Below are 25,287 nucleotides of genomic sequence, written 5' to 3' on the forward strand. Positions count from 1 at the left end.
TCACATTTCTGCTCATTGTCCCTGCGCCAGTTTGTCCCACTCTCTGCCTCAGTTTTCCCAAGTGAAAGCATTCTGTAGAGTCTTCTCAGGTAGCAAAGCATCTCAAGATGTGACTTCGCCACTCACACAAAATGGGATTTTGTGTTCTGGGAACTCAACTTTGCTTACCCTCCGCACATTGTTGTAGGAGAATTCAGCGGGTATCATTCGCCCTATATAAACACTATGATGTTGCTCCCTTCCCAAAAAAGCATGGAGCAAAAAACTGGGCAGGGAATATGCTTATTCCCATTGTACACACAGAAAAGCTAGAATACCAGAACTGGAAAGTGACTCCAGTTCAGTTCAGTTCAGTTCAGTCACTCAGTCGTGTCTGACTCTTTGTGACCCATGGACTGCAGCATGCCAGGCCTCCCTGTCCATCACCAACTCCCAGAGTTTACTCAAACTCATGTCCATTGAGTCAGTGATGCCATCCAACAATCTCATCCTCTATTGTCCCCTTCTCCTCCTGTCCTCAATCTTTTCCAGCATCAGTGTCTTCCAATGTGTCAGTTCTTCTCATTAGGTGGCCAAAGGATTGTTTCAGCTTCAGCATCAGTCCTTCCACTGAATATTCAGGAGTGATCTCCTTTAGGATGGACTGGTTTGATCTCCATGCAGTCCAAGGGACTCTCAAGAGTCTTCTCCAACACCACAGTTCAAAAGCATCAATTCTTCCACACTCAGCTTTCTTTATAGTCCAACTCTCACATCCATCCATGACTACTGGAAAAACCATAGCTTTGACTAGATGGATCTTTGTCAGCAAAGTAATGTCTCTGCTTTTTAATATGCTGTCTAGGTTGTTCGTAACTTTTTTTCCAAGGAGCAAGTGTCTTTTAATTTCATGGCTGCAGTCACCATCTGCAGTGATTTTGAAGCCCCCCCTCCCCCCCAAAAAAAGCCTGTCACTGTTTCCACTGTTTCCCCATCTATTTGCCATAAAGTGATGGGGCCAGATGCCATGATCTTAGTTTTCTGAAAGCTGAGTTTTAAGCCAACTTTTTCACCCTCCTCTTTCACTTTCATCAAGAAGCTCTTTAGTTCTTCTTCACTTTCTGCCATAAGGGTGGTGTCATCTGCAGGTCTGGGGTTATTGATATTTCTCTCGGCAATCTTGATTCCAGCTTGCACTTCATCCAGCCCAGCATTTCTCATGATGTACTCTGCATATAAGTTAATAAGTTAAATAAGGGTCGCTTGGGAAAGTTACTTACCCAAGATCTTAGTGCATTCCAAACAAGTTTTGAATGGGTAACAGGGCTGCACAGACACAGAATCATAATGTGAACATCCCCAAATGAACAGATGGGTCACAACCTTGAGAGGTCCTGGTGTGGGAAGGCACATGGCTCCTTAGTGCAGGAGCCCTTGCTCTGAAAGGGTTGGCTTAATTTCTGGCCTTGAGGGTCCAGGTTTGAGGGAGAAAGATAAAGAGTACCAAGAGCTTCTGAGAGAAGATAGACACCTGGCCAGTAGTTTTCAAAGTCTCAGTATTTCATGGGATGTTTGCCCAACACCGAAAGTCATGTTATCTAAAGAGCAATAGACAAAAAGGCGGACAGTGGGACTGAATCACAGATCCTCCTCCAACCTCCCCACCCATGACTGGTCCACTGCATGAGAGGGCAGGGCCTGGCTGACCAGATGTCATTGCAGCTGGGTGAAACAGCTTTGGCCCCACCTCACTCCCTTGGGTTCCTCAGCCCCAGGTTCCCTTGGTATATATGTAACATCTACAACACAGGAGGGCCATGGGAAGGGCCATCCTGAGCCAGTCACTCCTTGCTGCTGCTACTGCTGCTAAGTCGATTCAGTTGTGTCCGAGTCTGTGCGACCCCATGGACTGCAGCCTACCAGGCTCCTCCGTCCATGAGATTTTCCAGACAAGAGTACTGGAGTGGGGTGCCATTGCCTTCTCTGAGTCACTCCTTATGCCTGGGCTTCTCATGACCACAGCACGTGTTTGGGAAATGGTTCTAGAAGTCGAGACCTTTTCCTGTGCAGTACCACACCTTCAAGGAGATGCTAGTGCAGAGCTGTCCAACAAAACTTTCTGTAACGATGGAAATGTACTGTTCTGTTGCTGCCCAATAGCCAATAACCACATATGATTATGGAGCACAGTGGCCAGTGAGACTGGGGAACTAATTTAAACTTTTAATTTTAATTAAGCAAAATGTAAATTTAAATTGTCATAGGTGGCTAGTGACTACTGACTACCATATTGGGTAGCACAGCTCTAGAAACAAAAGGAAACGAAAAACCAAAATAACTGCATCACGTTTGGGGGACATCAAAAGCACTTTCACAAGTATCTTCTCATGTGTCTGTCCTGTGAAATAGACGTTAATCCTCACTTTGCAGAGGGGAAAACTGAAGCTCAGATTTAAATGGCTTCCATGTTGACAGAGCTAGTAAATATTCTAAATGATTTCATCCCAGATCTCTTGATTCCAAACCTCCACTCATACCTCTATATAACTCTGCCCACCTACATAGATGTCACATATATATCAGATCTTCTACCTCTGGACTTGACAGATAAAGATAAATAAGAAACAGGCCCAGACTTTGGGTGGGTATCCCTAGACAAAGGCAGTGTGATTGACACAGTAAGAAGTGTCAATATATAAAAAATTACTTTAGGGCTATACTTTAGGATATAAAAATTACTTTAGGGCTTCCTGGTGGCTCAGTGGTAAAGAATCTGCCTGCCAGTACAGAAAACATGGGTTCAACCCCGGATCCAGGAAGATCCCACATGCCACGGAGCAACTAAGCCCTGTGCAACAACTATTGAGCCTGTGCTCTAGAGCCCGGGAGCCGCAACTAGTAAGTCCACGTGCCACAGCTACAGAACTTGCAACAAGAGAAGCCTGCGTAACACAACAAGAGAGTAGCTCCCGCTTACCACACCTAGAGAAAAGCCCGCATAGCAACAAAAAACCCAGTACAGCCAAAATAAATTTTAAAACTGTATTTAAAAAATTACTTTAAATGACTTTTTTCCGAGTAGTTCAAAGCACTTTGCTTTAAATACTATCTACATGGGAGACTCTCAGATTTATATTTCAGGACCCAACCTCTACCCAGAATTCCAAATAGATGTACCAAACAGTCCATCTGAGTACTGAATTGGCTTCTCAAGTTTGCCGCAAATCTGTTCTTTCCTATCTCAGTAAACAGCAATTCCTTTGTTCCAGCTGTTCCAACCTGACTCTGGAGTCATCTATGACTCCTTGTTTTGCACACACCTGCTCTGTAAACCATCAGCAAATATTGTAAGCTCTATGGTCAAGAAGCATCCAGAATGCTCACCATCTCCACTATTGCCATCATATTTACTTGTCCTTTTCTCTCCTAATTCTCTTTTCCACACAGTAGCTAGAGTGATCTTTAAAAATAAATCTAAGCCAGAGCTTAAAGCACCAATGGTTTCCCAAAGTCCTCACAGTAGTCCCTCAAGCCCTACAAGATCTGCTCCTGATGCTTGTCTGACCTCATTTCTTATAGCTCTCCTCTGGCTCTTCAGTGGAGAAGGAAATGGCAACCCACTTCAGTCTTCTTGCCTGGAGAATCCTGTGGACAGAGGAGCCTGGTGGGCTGCCGTCTATGGGGTCGCACAGAATTGGACACGACTGAAGCAACTTAGCAGCAGCAGCAGCTGGCTCTTCAGGTCCAGCCACACCACGTTTTCCATGTCACTCCTTCCTTGGGGTCATTGCACAACTCGTTCCCTCACTGCCTCCCAATCTCTAACCAAAGGTTCCCTTATCGCAGAGGCACTCCCGGTCCCTTTATCATGTTTCCGTTTCCCCCATAATATTTATCACCTCCTTCCACTCAAGTATAAACTGCAGGAACAGGGTTGGCAGATAAAACACAGGACGTCCAGTTAAAATTGAACTTCAAATAAAATAACTTTTAAGTATGAAGATGTCCCAGACGTTACATGAGATAAACTTACATTTTTAAAAAAAAATCGTTGTTTATCTGAAATTTAAACTTTCCTAAGCGTCCTGTATTTTTATTCCCTAAATCGGGCAACCCTACCCTGGAAGGCAGGGACAGTGGTTACTTTGTTTATTGCTGTATCCTCAGCGGTAGAACTGTTTCTGACACATGGTAATCAATAAATATTTACAGAATGAATGAATGAATGTGTTCAACCCGGTCATTAACCTGTAACACGCCTAAACCTTTAATAAACAGCTGGAAAGTCAGAGGGTTGGCACCTCTAAACTGGGTTAGTCACAACTAGGGGCCCATGCGGTGATGAACTTCCCAAGCAAATTTATCCAGCTGGGTGCTTTGCCTGGCTCATCCCTGCTCCTCTGGAAACAACACACGGCCCAGAACAGGTGAGAGACAGGTCCCCTGGCACCCTCCTGGGGGCGGAGCCTCCTCGACAGGGGAGTCTGCCCGCGCCGGAGCCTGCGCCTTTTAACGCCCCGCCTCCCCTACCCTTGCGTGACGTCAGGGAACATCCGGCCAATGGGAGTGCGCCTTACTGGCAGGCCGTGCCGGCGGCCGCTGCCAAAGGGGAAGTGAGCTGGGGCTGAAGCGATGGCCCGGGTCTGGAGCCTGCGGCCACAGCCGCCGCCGCCACCAGCGACTTGGGAGCAGCTGCGGTCGCAGCCGGAGCGGGGGCCGGAGTCACGGCTGGAGTGGAGGCGGCGCGTGTGAGTTGCCGAGAGTCGCCGTACCGGAACACCTCAAACTCGGCGGGAGCGCTTCAGGTGGGCTGAGCCGCGGTCACCCCTCCTCACCGCGCCCCCAGGCCCAGACAGCAGGGCTGGGGTCTTCCCAGGCGCGGGACTGGCTCCTCTCAGGCCGAATCCTCCAGGCTGGGCTCTGGGTCTTCCTTGGCCTCTGACTCCCTTAAAACTTGGGACGGAGGCCGGAGGACGGTGATCTTCTCCGACTCGGGTATTTTCTCTGTCAGGGTTGTAGTGGCTGGGAGCCCCCTCCTGCTGCCATCTGGGGAGAGACCAGCGCGTTCCCACCGTCTTGCTTTGCATCTCCCTGTGTGTTCCCATTCAAGAACCAAGTTTCTTGTTTTTCTCTTCATTGGAAATCCTGCCCCGGAAGTCCAAAACACCTATCTGTGTGTCCTTTCCAGCTCCTGGAGTACCTTTAGAAATATTGTCTGCTTACCAGGGTTCAGAATCTCTTATTCTTGACTTGACTTTTTATCCTGAGAGACAAAAGTTGCTCCGCTCCCCAGTACCCTCTTAAGTAACTGGCACTCCATGCATAGGCCTTTACCCATTTGGATCACCAGCTCCCTGGCCGTCTCTATGTGACTTGCCCCATTCATCTGAGTTCCAGTTTCCTCTGGAGTCCAATCTCCAGCCCCTAGCGTATCTGGTCAGTCCCACCCCTGGGTGGGAGTGACCAGAGGGCTCTGGCCCAGGCTTCCTCACCCTGGAAGGCAGCTCCAAAGCAGGGAGAGAATTGGGTGTCGGGTACGAACCTGGCAGCTCAGGAGTGGGTGCTCCACTTACCCCACACAAGAAGATGAAAAAGCGCAAAGAGCTCAATGCATTGATCGGCTTGGCTGGGGACAGCCGTAGAAAGAAACCCAAGAAAGGCTCAGGCCACCGCCTGCTTCGCACGGAGCCTCCTGACTCAGACTCCGAGTCCAGCTCAGAAGAGGAAGAGGAATTTGGTGTAGCTGGAAATCGCTCTCGCTTTGTCAAGTGAGTAAAGTGCTGAGGCTGGGATGGGAAAAGGCATCTCCTTGCACCACCAAGGGGGTGAAGGAAAGGAGAGGAGAGGGGAGTTCTTAGGAAGAAAAAAGTGTATAGTCCCCGGAAGGCACAAGGAGGGAAAAATGTTAGGGAGAAGATGTGTTCAGGTTCTGAATGAAGTATAAGTTAGACATCTGTCTCTAAGTGTACAAAGAGCTCTGAATCTAGGGTGGAAATGTGGACTTGGGGATTGTGCCAAGAGCCCGGTGAGAGTAGCAAAGAGGCTAAGAATAGGGACGTAGGGAGAGAGAAATTTGAGAGACAAGGTCTTGTTAAATTTAGGAGACACAGGGACCTTAAGACTGCAGGGTTTTTTATTTGTTTGTTTGGGTTCCCCCCCCCCCCACCACTGTTGATGGGTCTGAATCTGGTAATGGGGGATATGATGAAGGACATTCTGTAAAAACTATGAACCTTGAGAGAAATGGAGGGTGGGAGACAGAAAGAAAAGGCAGCTTTTTTCAAACCACTTTTAGTTGGTAACACCCTCCAGTACTGAGCACAAGTAAAAGTGTTATTCACTCAGTGGTGTCCGACTCTTTGTAACTCCATCGACTGTAGCATGCCAGGCTCCTCTGTCCATAGGATTCTCCAGGGAAGAATATTGGAGCAGATTGCCATGCCCTCCTCTAGTAAACACAAAGACGTTGGGAATTGAGGGTTACAGTAGGAAGGGGGTGAAGGGAATCTTTAAAGTGCCCTTGGACTCTCTTAAGGAGCACATTAAAAGAGTATGCTGCTGAGGATGTGAAAGCAAGATCTAGGCTGAAGCTTAGGATGCTAAAAGAGATCAAATCCTTTGAGACTTGTTTGTTTGGAATGTCTTTGTCCTTTTATATTAAAGGGAGAGATTGGTTTCTAATGAGCTTTGCCAGGTGAAGTAATTCAGGGCAATCCTGGGCTTCAGCTATGAAGATCTGATGAAGTGGAATAGTTAACTGGAACAGGTACCCTGTTGGTTTAGTTTAGACCTTGAGTGCTGGTTGACATTTCATGTGAAATCTAACTCCTTCCTGTGTTTCCTTCTGAACCAATCAACTGGAGTGTATGAGGTGTCCACTTTAACCTACTGTTCTAGTTTTTTTCATTCCATTTTCAATAAAGCTTACTCAAAAGTTTATAAAGTTTCAATAAAGTGAAACAAGGTCCTCTTGAATGACTATATATTTGAGAGAGAGAACTAGATAGATAAGTGAATTCAGTACAGTAATAAATGGCAGAGAAAACTCTGATCTTTACACTTCCCTAACCTGAGTCAGTTTCCAAAGACCTGAATTGATGATGATGGCAGTGAGCTGCAGTGCCCACAGGTGCTTCCTGTAACTCAGAAACTCCCTCATTTCATGGGAAGTTTGTCCCCAATAGATGAACTCTTCCTGGATCATATTATCTTGACATATTCAACCTGCTGTTCAGATTTAAGTGTGTTACCCTATGTTCCCTGGTAAATGGGTTGGTTATTCATTAGAGATGCTAATTGCATGCCCACACATGTGCTATTTGAAATCAAACCGTATTCATAATCCCTTTCATACTCCTGGTTGAATTTGTTCTTATGATCAGGGGAGACTATTTACGATGCTGCAGGATCTGTTATCCCCTCTGTGCGTTTGTCATCCTTGCCGCCTGTGTCGTGGCCTGCGTTGGCCTGGTGTGGATGCAAGTCGCTCTGAAGGAGGATCTGGATTCCCTCAAGGAAAAGTTCCGAACTAGTAAGTGGTCACCTTTTCAAAATATAATTTTGGACTCTTTGCCAGGTTCTAGGACAAAGTGAACCACACTGAATTAAGATTTTTGCTCACTCTGATGAAGCAATTACATGTTCCTTTCAGCATTTTTTAAATTCTTTCTTAGCTATCGGCTTGAATGCAATGTTTATTTTTAAATGCACAAACAAAACACAGCGCTTATGCATCATTGAGACAAATAGCATCTGAAATAATGGCATTGCAGGCGGTGTTTATAGCATAGAAGGGAAGGGCCGAGATCCAGGATTCTAGAACCTTGGTTAATTTCCACCTGTTGCCACTTCATGTTTCCCAACTGTAAAGTGGCAGTAGCAACACTAGGCTGTTTCCTTCCTTTTCACAGGGCCATTTGAAAAAGAATGTGGGCGTGTCTATCAGACAATATCCTCCTTAAGAAAGACCTAGAGAAGCATAGTACTGAGCAGTAATAATAATACGCATTGTGTATGGCGTGCTTACTGTGTGCTGAGTCACAAATAAATATTTGTCTCATGAGTCAGTGTCTCTTAAGAAACTTTTGAAGTTGAAGAGTTTTATATATTCTAAATTGTTAAACTTGTATTTTGTATCCAACGTCCTTTTTCTGAGAGATGTGCTTACATGGCAGCTTCAGCCTATTTTAGCCTAAAGATCTTTAGCAACACTGAGATCTTTGGTTCTAGGTTACAAGGGTTAATTTTCTAAGCTAATAAAAATCTTAAAACAACAACAGCAAATTACAAAAAAAGGAAAGAAAGTTATACCCAAAAGATACTTTAGTCAGTCTTTGTTTTAACTGACAAATAATGCATAGCTATAATTACAACCTGAATTTTATTAAAAGTAATAAAATCAGTTTGTTTGCTTTTTTTAATTTCTAAGCTAAGGAACCAGTTTCAGGTTAATTACAAAATCACAAATACCCTAACTTTAGCAGTTTTAACATTCCAGCAAACTGACCACTAGGCTTTCTCAATAAAGAAATCTGTCCCTAGAACTAGAATTAGAGTTGTTTCCTTACTTCCTAGAAGTAAGCCCTAGGTGATCACAACACCCTAGCTTTCCTTCACCCCAGTTTCTCTTTGTTGCCTGCCGTTAGTTAAGTTCCAAACTTAACCTGCTGCTGCTGCTAAGTCACTTCAGTCGTGTCCAACTCTGTGCGACCCCATAGAAGGCAGCCCACCAGGCTCCCCTGTCCCTGGGATTCTCCAGGCAAGAACACTGGAGTGGGTTGCCATTTCCTTCTCCAGTGCATGAAAGTGAAATAGACCTAACAATCTATCAGGCAACGAATATGTTTTGAGCACTTGTTAATACCAATTCCTGGAAATACTCTGTTCAGGAGATGCCAGGAGTTGTGCCCTGGACTGTGAGACCTGCTTTCTACCACTGAGCAGCATTCCCCTGGGACCCTGGCTATACTTGCCAGCCAGCTGAATGAAGCAGATTTGGAATTGTCAGTCCAGCTGCTCTGCAGGCTTTGGTTTGCTGCAATAGATATGCTAGCACCTATACTATCTAAAGCAGAACTTCTCAGAGAGAATAGACGTGCGGCCTGGGGCTCTATAAGTCAGTCTGTAGGCTGAACCTTAGTGGACTACTTGGTAAGAGGCTTTTTGGGAAAACCATTCTCTTAGCTAAATGACGTTAGTCTTGTTAAACTGACATAATCTTTCTTTGAATTATGTTGCTACTTTAAATATATTTCAATAAGTTTATTTCTTGTTTTTCAAGAGGATAGTAGAAATAAGACTACCTGCTGGTCTGGCTTAAATATCTTTTTAAAAAATTCAGAGCACCTTGTCAGTTATTTCATTATCTTCCAAGACACTTGTGAGAAAAGGAGGCAGGATTGCTGAGATATCTGGAGCAGAAAGCAGAGCAGATAGGCTAGGTATTTTTTCCTTGAGGCCAACGAGTAATTTGATCCTTAAGCTAAAAGTGCTGTCTGGCCTTGAAACTCTTCACTCAGTTTTCTTTTTCTAGAACCAGGTACTCCAGAAGACCTCCTCAGTTATTCTAAGGAAGATTCTATTCCCAGCCATTCCACTCTTATCACTCAAAGCTAGACGGAGGGGAAAGAATTTGGAAGAGAAGGACAGTATTGATAAGTCAAACATGTCTGTTTCTGGTCATACAGAGTAGCAGGTTGGTCATTTCATGCAGAACTTAAAAATGGTCTTATGCTAATAAGGGTGCTAGGGTGTAAGCATCTGTGACAGCTGAAGTGTTCTAGGAAGAGTGCTGGTCCTTTCTAGCACTTTCCTTTCCAAACTTTCTAGAATCAGTTTGACTGTTGAATCCTGACTTACTTATTACAAGCTACGAAACACAGACAAGTCACTTATTCTTTCTGAGCCTACATTTTCCCATCCATAAAACATAAAGATAAATTTGTGCTACAAAAGCACCTTGGGCATTCCTGTGTCATAACATCTGTCACACTCTATAGTAATTCTGGGCTGATGCCTTGTTCCCCACCAGACTGAGAATTTCAGGTTCTTTTATATGTACCAGTGCCAGGTACATGGCTGGGCACATAGTAGGGGCTCAGTTACAAGATGAGTAATTACATAAAAGTATCTTGTAAACTGTAAAGATGCACAAATATAAAATATTACTATTGGCATTATGTGTTGTATCTAAATGTGCAGAAATCTTCATTTCCTCTTCTTAAAGATCAGGAAAAGAGTTAACTAAGTTCTTTTGAGTCGGATTATACTAAATTTTAAATGAGTTGCTTCTATGTTGAAAGAACATGAGTTAGTAATCGTAAGTTGTTTTATTATTAATCGTAAGTTTGTTTACTGTATTTCATTCCGTGTATGTAATCAGAGTGCCTTTATTTGTCTTTTCTCTCCTAAAAATCCCCAAATCAGATAATGAATATAATCCCTTCTTGGCTCACACAGTCCTCAGGATTTAAACCGTTTGCAGAGCTTGTCAGATTTATATGTTTATTAGTTAATAATTTTAATCCAAGTTACTTACTTGTTTGTCTTACTTCCTTTTCTACTTAATGCATATAGATTGCAGGAAAGAGAGACTTTCCCAGCCTTAGAGTGTTTTACCGTGTGACAATGGCAGATATGTGTGGGATAAGCTTTTCTTTATAACCTAACTGAATTCAAAATTCAGTTGGGTGCTAAGTGCTACGTTAATTTAGACTGGTAAAATATTCCTACTAAATGAGATGAATGTATTCCTAGAAACTGTGTAAATCAAATGTTACATTAAAAGCACTTAGCCAAGGCTACTATTTATAAAGAACTCCTTCACATATTTTTGAAAAGTGAATAAAAATGTCTAATTTCTTTTAATAATTCTAAATTTTCAGATAGTGGGTTTGTTTACAGTGAGGATACCACCACCACCCCCTGATTTTTGTGGGGACTTTTGTTTTATTTGTTGAGTTTTCCTTGTTTAACTTAATTAGGATAATATTAACTCCATTTTATACCCTATAATCATTTCACTGGACAAGCATTTAAATGCTTCCATGGACCTGGGACTGTGCTGGTCCCTGGGAATACGTGACTAAATAAGACCTGATCCCTGCCCTCAGGCAGCTCTTTTCAGTCTGATGGAGGAGACAGATAAGTAAATAATTACAGCACAGCATGTTCAGTGCTCAGTAGAGTTGGGAGTTGTAAAGAAGTACCAGTGGCCTCAGGTGGGGGCCAGCTATCTGTGCTGAATCTTGAAAGGAATCAACTAGGCTAAGGTGGAGGAAATGAAGGGGCAAAAGTCAGCTAGGCAGAGAGGCTAGGGTGTGCAGTCGCTGAGGCTTAAAGAGGTTGGTGTGTCAGGAAAATCAACTTAGCTGGAAAGTAGACCGAAGTGTAGCTAAGGTGATGAGAAATATGGTTGAGAGGTAAGCAAAGGCCAGATTTATCCAGTCATTAATACTTCCTGAGTGCCTGAAGTGTGCCGGGTGTATTCTCAATGCCAACCTACAGAAACAAAAAAAATTTGCGAACTTAAGATTTTAGTAAATAGTTTTATATCTGTCCCTTTATGCCAGTTTTTTATTTTAAAAAGAGCACATGATAACTAATCAAGCAGTCTGTGGCTTTGAAAGAAAGACATAGGTTTTATTCTGGAGGACCAGCGTTATCAATATTTTATTTTCCATGAAAATAAAGAATACTCTAAAGAATGAAGAGAAAGCACTCTTTCAGGCCTCTGCCTTCAGGCTGGCAAATCTCTAAACCATCCAGAAGACGCTGTTTCTCAAAAGAAAGGCCAAATTCACCTAACATTTTTCTTTATCTTCTATCTCACTTTGAGCTTTTGGGTTGATTTAAGATTTAAGAAAGCACTGTTTGCGGTTTATGAAAAAGATTTAAAATCTTAGTTGTCAAAGCAGCACTTGAAAGGTAATAAGAACCTACCTTGCATTTGACCAATTTGAGGTAGAAAAAATAAATTTAATCATTTAGAGATATAACTTAGGCTGTCACCTTGAGCATTAATGGAGTAAAGCTTATAAATCTTTGTTGACCAATTAGAAAGTTTCTTAACTGAGCAGGTCAATACTTAACATTTATTTATCACTTATTGTACGCCTGGCCAGCTGTGTTTAGTGCTTTACAGCCTTCTTTCACTTAAAATATTTTCACAGGATGGTTAGAATTATCACTGTATTACACATGAAGAAAGTGAGCTCAAAGAATTTGAATAATTTGCTCAAGATCCAAGTTGCAATTCAAATCTAACTGTTTCTGCTGATGTTGTTTGTTATCATTTTTAGCCACCTGGCTTTAAAAAAGTTGTACTGCCAGTAGTGAGATAGCCCCAGTTAAATAAGCTTTAGTGTTAAAGATACACATTTACAGAAATAAAAAGAACAGTGGAGTTGATAAATAAGATTTGTCATTATCCTCCCAGAATTAACTTTCATTAATCTGGCTTCTTTCCTGCTGTATGATCATTTTTTCATCTTGGAGCCATGAGGGAAATTTATGGCTATTTATGATTGTTCTTATGTTTGCTTTTAGTGGAATCTAATCAGAAAAGCTCATTCCAAGAAATTCCCAAACTTAATGAAGAACTACTCAGCAAACAAAAACAACTTGAGAAGATTGAATCTGGACAGCTCGGGTTGAACAATGTCTGGATAAACATCACAGAAATGAATAAGCAGGTAGCAAAAGTGTGATTGTCTTTCTGTATAAGCTGTGAATATTTCATTTTGTCTGTCTAGTATGTATCAGTAAGTGTAGGGAACTCACTTCAGATTGTTTTACTTTTTGAAATGGTGCTTTGCATACTGTGATCCCAACACCTTAAAGTCAGTTAAAATAGATAATAGTTATGCATTTACCAAATGGTTAAAATGTTAACCCTTTCTACAGAGGAGCAGAGATTTACCAAGTAGAGCAGCTTAGAAGGAGTTAGAAATTCATGAATCAGTTTTTCCTAAGGAGCAGAGTAGATATTAAATTTAACAATGTATTGTCTAACCACCCCCCCAGGAAAATTGGATAAATGGTTTTTATTAGATCATGAGAGCTTATTTTGCTTAATAGAATTTGAGTAATTTGCTCAAGATCACAGTAAGATACTGAGTTGCAATTCAAGTCTAACTCTTAAGAACTTACAGACAGCCTTGGGGTGTAGTGCTGTTTGCCACACTGGAAACTTATCAGCAGCTAATGATAATTATTATTCTAGGTTAAATACCTTGACCAGGCAAGTAGGCTTAGAGCCAAAACTTTTCTAGTCCCTAAATTGGCCAGATCTCACATTGATGCTGAAAGAGGGACTGCCAGAGGAAAAGAGGGTATTCAGAGGATGTTGATGGAGCATCTTATGTGAATAAGGTATGGCAGCTGCAACTTGGTGGCTCTAGCCCTTGTTCTCAGTTTGTGTGCTTTAGTTAAGAAAGACAAGCATTGACTGAAAAGAAAACTCAAGTGCCAAGTGAATGGTCCCCGCACAAAGTCCTTAAAAATAGCTTTGTCATTCCTGTTGTGGCTAAGAGGATGTTCTGTTCTTCAGAGTGGAGTCACAAAGTTCAGAATCAGTCAGGGCAGAGAGCACTGTGCTAGAATAAAGTGCTTGCCAATGTTTTTGAAGCTACCCGCTCCTTTCAGCAGTAGTTTGGGAGTAGCACAGGCCAGCACTTGTGACCGGAGATCAATGGCCTAGGGCAGTGGCTTTTAGACTTTTGCCTGGAACCTACAGTAAGATATATTTTCCATAATTATGCAGTAAACACATACATGTGTGTGTGCACACACACATTCACACACTTGGTCACATCCAACTCTTTGTGACCCCATGGACTGTGGCCCACCAGGCTCCTCTGAAAATGGGATTTCCCTGGCAAGAATACTGAACGGGTTGCCATTTCCTTCTCCAGGGGATCTTCCTTACTCAGAGATTGAAACCTTGTCTCCTGTATCTCCTGCATTGGCACTTGGATTCTTTACCACTAGCGCCACCTGGGCGTGACTGAAATAAAAGTTTCTGAAAACAATCGCTTGTCTTAATATAATGCTGCCTTATGATATTTTATTTTTTATTTAGTTGTCTTTCATTTTTATAAATACCATGAAATAATTGATGGGTTAGAGCACCTACTATTGACCATCATTTAGCCTTGGACTCTTAGTAATAAGGAAAAAGCAGGGATTCACTCCTTTTTTACAAGAAATATAGGATAGACTCTGGCCTTGCTTGTATTCACAGAACAAATGAGCAGTTTGGCCGGAGAGTACAAGTGAAAGTAAACCACCATGAAGCACTGAGAAATAATTAGCGTCTCTCTCTGGGGCAAACTGTGGGTTCTTTGGCAGTTCTGAGGCATCTAATTATACCAGAAGGTTGTCCATTGTGTTCTGAGCTTTGCTGCTCCTGCTGCTAAGTCGCTTCAGTCGTGTCCGACTCTGTGCGACCCCATAGACGGCAGCCCACCAGGCTCCGCTGTCCCTGGGATTCTCCAGGCAAGCACACTGGAGTCGGTTGCCATTTCCTTCTCCAGTGCAGGAAAGTGAAAAGTGAAAGGGAAGTCACTCAGTGTCCGACTCTTTGCGACCCCATGGACTGCCCCCCACCAGGCTCCTCCATCCATGGGACTCTCCAGGCAAGAGTACTGGAGTGGGGTGCCATTGCCTTCTCCGTCTGAGCTTTGAGCACAGAAATAATGATGATGGCACGTAAGATAGTAACTGCCACCCATTAAATTCCTTCTTTATGCAGGTCTCTATTAGATGCACTTATGAGATATCCTGTTTTGCTTCTGTAGCTCTATGAAGTAGGAGGTGCTGTCTCCATTTTACAGATAAGAATACCAAGGCTCACTGAGGTTAAGAGGTTTACCCAAGGTCAACTGCTGTGTAGCAGTGCTAACAAAATATTCAAGTTGTAGAAACCTATTTTCTTTCCAATTTTCTATTCTACCTTCCATCTTTATAGCTTCTAAAGGATGCAGTTGTGCTTAGTAGATAAAGCTGAAAGAATGTGAAGTCAAGTCCATATCAGGGCTTATAATCAATGATGATCTGTTTTAGTAACTTTTTTACTTACTATTTAAAGAGCACTTAATTTTAACCCCAAAGCAGAAAAGCAACATTTCAGACTTTATAGTATAAAATGGTCTAATAAGCAAATGGTCTACAGTAGCTATTTTTAATTTCGCTAATGAAAAGTCATGTAATATCCATGAAAGTCATGACTCATCTTTTGGCTGGAATGTAGAGGCTTTTTTTCTTAGTGGTTTGTATTTAATTCAACTTTTTAGACTCTTTGAATTGCATTGTGTGATGTTAGAGATAAGTTTTATAATGCTCAAATCCAACCTAACATTCTAGAATTCTTAGGTCTATCAGAGACCTAAGCAGCCTCTGATGTCAGTAATGGGAGAGTGTCCCTTGCCTTTCATTCTAGTTACACATACAGCTTTGCAGTAGTTTTCCACAGATGTGAGCATTAGTCCACCCAAGAGAGGAGTGCTGAAAAACAGAATCCAGGTTTGCGGTTTTTGGGACTCTAGTTGAATCCTGGTGACCAGTGTGTGATCCAGGTCATATAAGTGAGTATGAAGTCCTCTAAGTCCTCTAACACTTAGAGGAGTTGAATGGTCCTCTAAGAGAACACTTAGAGGAAAATGAATGGTCAGGTCTCCAGAGCATATTCTTTCTGTGAGTCAGCTGATAGCCCAGGCCTAGAGCACTTGGGGCATGGGGAGAAGTGGATAGCACCTCATCTTTCATTGCCTTGGCTTTCAGCTGTTCCTCTAGTTTTGGTGAAATGGTAGCTGCCAGTTAGCCACACTGGCCATTTGTGAGGCCATGACCATTGTCCAGATACTTGTGATCAGGATAGTTCAGTACCTGGGAGAGTAGCTCTACCCAGATCACTTCACCCAGAACACAGCTTGTTGTCTGTTTAAAATCTGGCCACTTGTCAATGAAAGGAGTTGTTCCCTCAGGTGGGAAAAAGGTAACCACACAATTGATACGGTATTTGGAATAATCATATCCTTGCTCGTCAAGACAGTATAGAGCCAGTTTTGTATGTGCTCTGGGACATTGAATAAAACAGACGTGGAAGAGACCCCTTCCCAGTACTTCAGGGTTGAGCATGTTAAGATAGTCTTGGAAGGCCCAGTGGAGGGCATGGGGAAAGGGCTAGCCAAGGAAATCTGTCATGCACCTCCCAAAGCTTTGTGATGTGTTTTTCCTATGTGTCTATTTCCTTCCCATCTTTTGTCTTTAAAATTTCACAAGTAATATGTGAACATATTCTTATATAAAATTTAATAGTAAGATACACATAAAACTCTTAAGAAAATTCTTCACTGCCATCTCTGTACGTGCCCCCATCATACACAGATACACACATTCCCTGTCCCCATAGTTGTTGTCAATAGTCTGGGCTACATTTTTACAGTTCACTTTATATGCATTTACAAAATCGTAATAACTTTTAATTGGAGACGGCAATGGCACCGCACTCCAGTACTCTTGCCTGGAAAATCCCATGGATGGAGGAGCCTGTTAGGCTACAGTCCATGGGGTCACAAAGAGTCGGACACTTACTGAGCGACTTCACTTTCACTTTTCCCTTTCATGCATTGAAGAAGGAAATGGCAACCCACTCCAGTGTTCTTGCCTGGAGAATCCCAGGGACGGGGGAGCCTGGTGGGCTGCCATCTGTGGGGTCACACAGTGTCAGACATGACTGAAGTGACTTAGCGGCAGCAGCAGCAATAGCTTTTAATATGAATTAGCTTATAGGTTTTTGTATACATGTGCACACGTATATGTGACTTTATAAATGGAGTCATTAGGTATATATTCTACAGCTTTCTCTGTTTACTCAATATATCTATATCCTTAGTAATAGACATTTAGATTGTCTTCTAGTGTTTTGCTGTTACAAATAAGAAACCAGTGAAAAGTCTTAAGCATACATCTTTATGCTTGTGAGCATAATCCTTTTTTAAATTTACGTTTTCTTCCAGTTTTATTGAGCTATAACACTAAGCACTGTATAAGTTGAAGGTGTACCGCATAATGATTTGATTTACATCATAAAATAATTATCACAGTACATTTACTGAGCATCCATCATCTCATACAGATACAAAATTAAAGGAGTAGGAAAAAATATTTCTCCTTGTGATGAGAACTCTTAGGATTTACCATTTTAACAACTTTCATGTATAACATACAGCAGTGTTAATTATCTTCATTATGTTGTACATGACATCTCTAGTACTTATTTATCTTATGACAAGAGGTTTTTATCTTTTGACGATCTTCCTCCAAATTTCCCTCCCCTCCCCACTACCACCACCATCTCCAACCCCCCCCCCCCTTATGGTAACCAACCACAAATTTGGTCTCTTTTTGTGACTTTGTTTTTGAAGTATAATTGACCTGTAACACTGTTAGTTTCTGTTACACAACAAATGATGTGATATTTATTTTCATTTCAAAGTGATCACCAGTGTTACTTATGTCACCATACAAAGATATTACATAGTTATTGACTGCCTTCCCCAGGCTGCCCATTTCATGCCTATAACTCATTTATTGTGCAACTAGAAGTTTGTACCTCTTTATCTCCCTCACTTAGTTCTTTCCTTCCCCCACACCCCTCCCCTCTGGCAGACACCTATTTGTCCTCTGTATCTGTTTCTGTTTTGTTATGTTTGTTTATTTGTTCTTTAGATTCCACATATAAGTGATTTCCTACAATGTCTTCTCTGATGTATTTCACATAGCATAATGTCCTTTGGGTTCATCTGTATTGTCACAAATGAGAAGATTTTATTCTTTTCTATGGCTGAGTAATATTCCTTTGTATGTATATGTGTGTGTGGATATAGTACACACCACAACTTCTTAACCCATTCATCTGTGATGGGTGCTTAGGTTGCTTGTATATCTTTTCTGTTGTAAATAATGCTACAGTGAACATAGAGGTGCATATTCTTTTTTTTTTTTTTTTCTCTTTTTGATGCGGACTAATTTAATTTTTTCAAAAATTAATTTCCTGACTTAAAGCAGGAACTTTTATTTAAGCTAAAGCCATTTCACGCATAGTCATTTTTTTTATCATTTTATACAGTGATTTGAAACTTATTAGGGTACTCTGGCTGCTTTTATCACTTTTATTTTTGATAGTGCGTCTCAACTTTATGTTTGCTTAAGAACTGTTTCAGGGAGTATTTGAAACATACGTCTTTTCTAATGTTTTCATTTTCATCAGATAAGTACCCAGGAATGAAACTGCTGGATGATAATGGTAGTTCTGTTTTTTATTTTTTGAGGAATCTCCATACTGCACCAGTTTACATTCCCATTAGCACTACAGGAAGGTTCCATTTTCTCCACATCTTCTCCAATACTTGTTATCTGTTGTTTTTTTTGACAGTAGCCATTCTGACAGGTGTGAGGCAATATATCATGTAGTTTTCATTTGCTTTTTCCCTGATGATCAGTGATGTTACATCTTTTCATGTGCCTGTCTTCATTGGAAAAAAGTCTGTTCAGATCTTCTGCCCATTTTTTAATCGGGTTTTTTTTAGGTGTTGAATTGTACGAGCTCTTTGTATATTTTGGGTATTGATTCCTTGTCAGATATATTGTTTGTGGATAACTTCTCCCATTCGGTAGAATCCCTTTTCATTTGGTTGGTAGTTTCCTTCACTGTGTAAAAGCATTTTAGTTTGATGAAGTCCCGTTTGTTTTTGCTTTTGTTTCTCTTGCCTAAGGAGATAGATTCAAAAAAATATTACTAAGACCAGTGTCAAAGAGCTTACTGCCTGTGTTTTCTTGTAGAAGTTTTACGGTTTCAGATCTTTTTTGTGCATGGTGTGAGAGAGTAGTCCAGTTCAATTCTTTTGCATGTAGCTGTCTAGTTTTCCCAACACCATTTGTCAAAGAGGCTATCTTTTCCCCACTGTATAGTCTTGCAGTATTTTTCTGTAGATTAATTGCCCCGATAAGTGTGGGTTCATTTCTAGGCTCTCTGGTCTGTTCCACTAATTTATGTGTCTGTTTTTGTACCAGTAGTCCCATACTGTTTGATTACTGTAGCTTTATAGTATAGTTTGAAATCAGGGAACATGATGCGTGTAGTTTTGTTCTTTCCCAAGAATGTTTTGACTTTTTGAGGTCTTTTGTGTTTCCATATAAAATTATTTGTTCTAATTCTGTGAAAAATGCCATTGGTATTTTGATACAGATTGGATTGAATCTATAGATTGCCTTGGGTAGTATGGTCATTTTAACAATGATTGATTTTTTTCCCAATCCATGAACACAATATATGTTTCCATCTGTTTATGTCATTTTCTGTTTCTTTTATTAGTGTCTGATAGTTTTCCAAGTACAGGTCCTTTACCTCCTTAGATTTATTCCTAGGTATTTTCTTCTTTTTGATTAAGCAAGTAACCTCTAGGATAGATATTTCTAGAAATGAAGTTGCTGGATTAAAGGGTATAAACATTTCAAGTTGTGACGGATACTGCTAGATAACCATCTAACAAGTGTCTCCAATTTACATTTCCATTAACAATGCATGAGAATACCTGTTTCCTTATTGCTTTTCAGACGTCAGTATTATTCATACCTTTTTAAAGGCATGGTTAAAACCTCCTTGATGTAATTGCTGCTCTTAAGAGTTTGTGGTTTGCTGCAAGTATCTCTCTGGGGCTGAGGTTTCTCACTCATTTTATTTTTAAATGGATAAAGTTGGAATGTTGATGATTTGTCTGAATATTTTGAAACACTTACAGAGAATTCCATGTTTAAGTGCTTATTAAATTTCATTATTAAAGAGCTAACATTTATTTGGTATTTTGTTTGTATCAGTTACTATGCTAAGAGTTCTAGTTATCTCATTTAATCCTCATAGCCTGTATTAGTTATCTGTTGCTGTGTTACATTTGTCTCAAAACTTGATGACTTAAAACAACACACGTTTATCATCTCACAGTTTTTCTGGGTCAGAAATTTGGAAGCAGCTTAGTTGAGTTGCTCTGGCAAGGATCTAAGGTTGCAGCTAAAATATAGTATCAAGGCTGCATCATCTGAAGGCTTGACTGGGACTGAAGGATCCTCAGTCACAGGGCTGTTGGCAAGAGTTCTCAGTTTGTCCCATCATGCCTTCTCCATGGGGCTGTTTGGGTGCTCTTACAACATGGCAGCTGGCTTGTCCAGAGCAAGTGGTCTAAGAGAGAACAAAAAGAAAGACTTATTGCTTTCTTATGACCTAGTTTCCAAAGTTGCCCATTGTCACGTGCACTTTATTCCATGGACCAAAAATGAGTCACGAGTGCAGGCCACACTCAAGGGGAAGGGAATTAGTGTCCACCTCTTGGAGGGAGGACCATCAAAGAATTTTTGGACGTATTTTAAAACCATCACACATCCCTATGAGATGGTTGTTGTTATACCATACTCCCAGTGAGGAAAATTAGTTCACACTTATGTAATTTTATCTCTGCTTCCTATCCTCCTCCCTCTGCTCTGCTCAGACTCGCCTTCTCAGTGTCCATCTCAGCCACAGAGTGTTCATTCTTAGCCATTCATTCATTTGGTAGATACTTATTGAAGGCCTATCTTTGTGCCAGGTGTGTTATGGAAAATAAAAAAGAGGTGGTCCTTGATGACATGGAGCTTACAGTCTAGTGGAGGAGAGAAATCTTAATTTAAAATCACACACGTAAAGAAATCATTGTTACTTTGAGAAATGCTGTGAAGGAAGAGTATTCTTGTTGTTGCTTCCTACTTACTCACTGATGCCACACTCACCCTTCTAACCTAGAAAGGAAAGCTGATTAATTCTATATATAAAACTCTTACTTCTCTGGCAGAGTCTGATTGAGTCCTGCTTCAGTGAAGCTTGTCCCTTTCAGCCCACAGTGATAGTCTTTTCTCAGACTTTATTTGGTATCACATTTAGTACTTGTTTCTTTAATGGTACCTTCATCTCCATCCCTCTCCCCTACCTCTGCCTCTCCATCCTCCCCTGTCTTCCCCTCCCCTCTCCCTCTCCTTTTCTCACTCATTTTTCGCTCCTGCCCCTAGGCCTTCTTTCTATCCTCCAAATATGCCAAGCTCTTCCCCACACCGGGACCTAGCAGTTCCCTCTGGCTGAAATGTACTTTTGATCTGGCTGGTTAATTCCTTATTATTTGTATCTCATCTTATATTTCATCTTCTAATAGAGGCCTTCTCTGATAGTCCAGTCTGAAGTAGCTACCCAGTCATTCATCAAGTCACCTTATTTTAATTTTCCTCTAATGCATCCCACTATCTAAATATTTTTCTTATATGAAATTCTGTGTCTCTTTGCACTAAAATGTAAACACCAATGATCACTGACATCTGTGTTGTTCACCACTGGAATAAAATAGGGCTCAATAAATATTTGTTGCAGGAATGAATGAATGAGAAGGCTTCCCTGGTGACTCAGTGGTGAAGAATCCACCTGCTAATGCAGAAAGCACAGGAGATCCAGGTTTGATCCCTGGGTCAGGAAGATCCCCTGGAGTAGGAAATGGCAACCTACTCCAGTATTCTTGCCTGGAAAAATCCCATGGATGGAGGAGCCTGGCAGGCTGCAGTCCATGGGGTCACAAATAGTTGGACATGACTGTAACTCAGGACGCATGAATGAATGAGAGAATGAATGAAAGCAAAATGGTCTGACACCCCTGAACATATCCCTCCTAAAAGGAAAGAGGGAGAAAAGTTCCAGGGCTCCCCACTGCACTCCCTTGTTCAGAACATGCTGCTGCTCACTGCAGGAGCTCTCTTTAAATACTTTACATAGTAGTTGTTATTATCTAATACTTTTTTTCTTTGTTCTTCTATCACCTTTCTACCAGGATGTAAGCTCCATGAGAGCAAAACCTCATGGTCTTGTTTGCTACTTTCTCCGCAGTGTTGGGCACAGAGAATGTGCCAGATATGTGTTGAAGAAAAGAATAAGGGGTCAGGTTTACGCCTACCACAGGGTTAGGCATGTCACAAGTGCCCAGAACCTTCCTTGATTACTCTGTGAGGCCACTCTGAATATAATTGCTATTGGTAGGTCTGTGTCCTCATCCTCGAATTTGGGACAGGAAAGCAGTGTGGAACTGCATCTTCAGCTACATTGCAGTTGTTGGAGTATGATCTCTGCAACCTGAAATGGCATATTACACAGGTTCCCCCAGTTCTCATTCAAGAGAGGAGTCCAGCTATTTAGAATTTTATCCCTAAATCACAGAAGGGAAGATACATTTTATTTTGATTCAATTCCTATTTTAATACATTCAGTCTTATCAGTCAGCCAGCAAGTTAGTGGGTATTTATTGAGCCCCTTCAGGGTCCAAAGTAGTGCTTTGGTTGAGCAATTGAGTCTGAAATATTAATCACAGTGTTAAACCAAAACTAAATCCCCAAGTAGTTGAAAGTGCCATTCAAGTTGTCAGGTTCAGTTCCTGTCGACTATATTTTGTGATGATGGGTTTTTACTTTATGTTCCCACTTGGGTAGGAACAAAAGTTCAGTAAGTAACTGAGGTGGTATTTTTTTATCAAAATGAAATCTTTCAGAGGTCCTTGATCATTAGCTTTCTTCCTGTACAGTTGTTTAAGGGTTGTATTATAATCACTGCATCTTTTGGGTAATTTAAGATTTTTGGATCTTGTAGCTGCCAAGAGTCGGGTAAAGAATAATACCTGCCTTTCCCTCTTTGGCCTGGCCAGGAGAGAAGGGGTATTATTGCTGCCTTCCACACCTCAGGTCTGTCCAAGGTACTCCACAGAGTTCCTCTGTTCCTGTGAGCTGACGGGGCGGAATGTCTGGATTGCAGAATCACGTGGCGTCCAAAGGTGCCTTGACAATCCTCATCAACTGCAGTGTGTGTGAAGCGATCATTTGTTCTACAGATTCTGTTTTCACTGTTTATTACTCACTTCCTTTCAGATTTCTCTGCTGACTTCTGCAGTAAACCACCTCAAAGCCAATGTCAAGTCAGCTGCAGACTTAATTAGCCTGCCTGCCACTGTAGAGGGACTTCAGAAGGTAAGTGCTGTGTATAGATACTGAAATTAACCAACTGTAATTCTACCTTCTTGCAAATTTCCTTTGAAAGGCTGGTATTTGAAATCAGCTACTCGAAGAAGAGTTCAAGACATCTCTATTTTGGTGTGGTTAGTTGGGCTTTTGATTTGCAACAGGTGACTTTAACTATGGTTTATATGTATTCACACCATTTTATTTGGCTTTCCAAATCCCAGGAGTGCTTTGCTGGGACTCTTAATGTTAACGTGTGTGGGTTTGCTTTTCATTACTTGCCTTTTCAGTTCATCAGCCACAGTGTCTTTATGAAAGTAGAGCAGTTGTACATGAGAGTTGCCCTAAATTGCTCTTATTTTCCATAATTGAGAAAGAGAGGTGTTTTTGGTGTCTGTGTTTTTATTGGTTTTGGTTTAAAAAAAAAGATTTAGAGAAGTACAAATAAAATTCCGGGATATGATAAATGTTGACAAAGATGTGGTGCAAAGAAAACTTTCGAACACTCCTGCTGAGAGTATAAATTGGTAAAAAAACATTTTAGAAAACAGTATATTTTATTTTATAAAGGTGAAGGGGCACACCCTCTAAGCAAGTCACTCTTCAGTATGTATGCTAGACTCTAGGCCCTAGGCAAACAGTACTTTAGAATTTCTGTTTACTTGATCCCTAGGATTCAGGCCGAGAGCAAGAGGCAGTGACCAACCAAATGAAGAATATGTGAGGATCTCTAGACCTGGGTGGGGAGAATGGGTTGGGAATGGAAGGAAAAGAGGGCACACAAGCGAAATGAGGCCCTAGGGCAGGAAATGAAAGAAGAGATTCTGGAGCAGAGAACCCCAGACAATGGTATCAAATCTAGAATCTTTGACTTTTAAAAGTCAACATGTGATGAGTTTGATTTAATTATGTACCAGGCTCCTGTTTTTGTTGCTGTTGATACTGTTTAGTCTCTAAGTTATATCTGACTCTTTTGCAACCCCATGGACTGTAGCCCACCAGGCTGCTCTGTCCATGGGATTTCCCAGGCAAGAATACTGGAATGAGTTGCCATTTTCTTCTCTAGGGGATCTTTCCGACCCAGGGATCGAACCTGTGTCTCCTGCGTTGGCAGGTGGATTCTTTACCACTGAGCCACCAGGGGAGCCCCACACCACCCTCTATAAATGTATAAATCGTTTGCAGCAAGGAATGAGAAATTCCTAAGCCAGAAACGAAACTTTTACAGCCACAACACTGTGTGTGCACAGTCTCTATAGTCTGCTATTTGTCCAATATGGTCATCTGCTTACAACTTAAAAAAAAAAATTAGGGACCAGATGAGACCAGATTCTTTTTGCCATTGTTCCAAAGGCCAAGTGGGGAAAAAGTAAGCCTCTGTAGCCTTCAATACAGAAGCAATTCTGGCAGTCTCGCATTCGAAGAGGAAATTGATTTATTCTCACATTCATTAATTCAATAAATATTTGTGGGGCTTCCTCCAGTATGTGCCAGGCACTTTGCAGTTGGTGAGAATACTAGGTTCAGGGTTTTACTGTGGAGTTCACATGGTGCTGTCAGCTGCTTCCTTAAAAAAAAAATCTTAAACAAGAGCTTACTATCTTTTTGCATCCTGATGGGCTCATACATCCAGTCAGTGAGGATTCTCTAACAGTGGATGTCTTTGAATGCTTGTAGCTTCTGTAACAACAGAGCTTGTATAGATAACATCCCTGCTTAGAGACTTCTGCCCAGCATTTTGTCTCCTTGCAATCCTGTGCATTTATAATGTCAGGCACTACTTTTATTACAAGTGGCTCAGTTTTGAAGTGGTAGGTCTTCTCAAAAACATAACTTCAATGTATCTCCTGTAATTTTTTTTTTTTTTTAATGTTGAAAATGACATTTCTTTTTCTCTTGGATTCCTGACTGGCTATCGGTATAATAAAAATACCCTTGGTTAAAAATACTAATGGGACACTATAAAATTGTCAGTATATCTTAATGAAAGGCCAAAACCTACCAAATTAGTAACACTCTTTGGTATGATCCCTTAGAACAAGCTGTTTTTAAAAAGACAGTTTCTGAATTACATTCCTAAGTCCCCAATCCACTTGGGCTCCTTACACATAATGAAAGCAAATAAGCTACTACCCATATCAAACTCTACTCAGTAGTTACTGATGGGATTCTAAAGCAGAAGAAAACATGCTGTCAAATGAAATTTTCCCTTCATCTCTGCGATGTTGGGTTTCC

At 41.3% G+C, this 25,287-nt stretch overlaps 1 protein-coding gene across 1 annotated transcript in view; it reads left to right on the forward strand.

Annotated features, from left to right (window-relative positions):
* Positions 1–4,558: 4,558 nt before the first annotated feature.
* The window catches only part of EFCAB14 (EF-hand calcium binding domain 14), a 38,234-nt gene continuing 17,505 nt past the window's right edge, over positions 4,559–25,287 (forward strand). The window contains exons 1-5 of the mRNA XM_070786598.1: positions 4,559–4,784; positions 4,991–5,747; positions 7,362–7,510; positions 12,526–12,671; positions 22,963–23,061. Of these exons, the coding sequence (XP_070642699.1) occupies positions 5,566–5,747; positions 7,362–7,510; positions 12,526–12,671; positions 22,963–23,061 (576 nt within the window). The 5' untranslated portion in view covers positions 4,559–4,784; positions 4,991–5,565. The remainder of the gene's footprint in view (positions 4,785–4,990; positions 5,748–7,361; positions 7,511–12,525; positions 12,672–22,962; positions 23,062–25,287) is intronic.

Source organism: Bos indicus, chromosome 3 (genome assembly GCF_029378745.1).
Source record: "Bos indicus isolate NIAB-ARS_2022 breed Sahiwal x Tharparkar chromosome 3, NIAB-ARS_B.indTharparkar_mat_pri_1.0, whole genome shotgun sequence".
NCBI lineage: Eukaryota > Metazoa > Chordata > Mammalia > Artiodactyla > Bovidae > Bos > Bos indicus.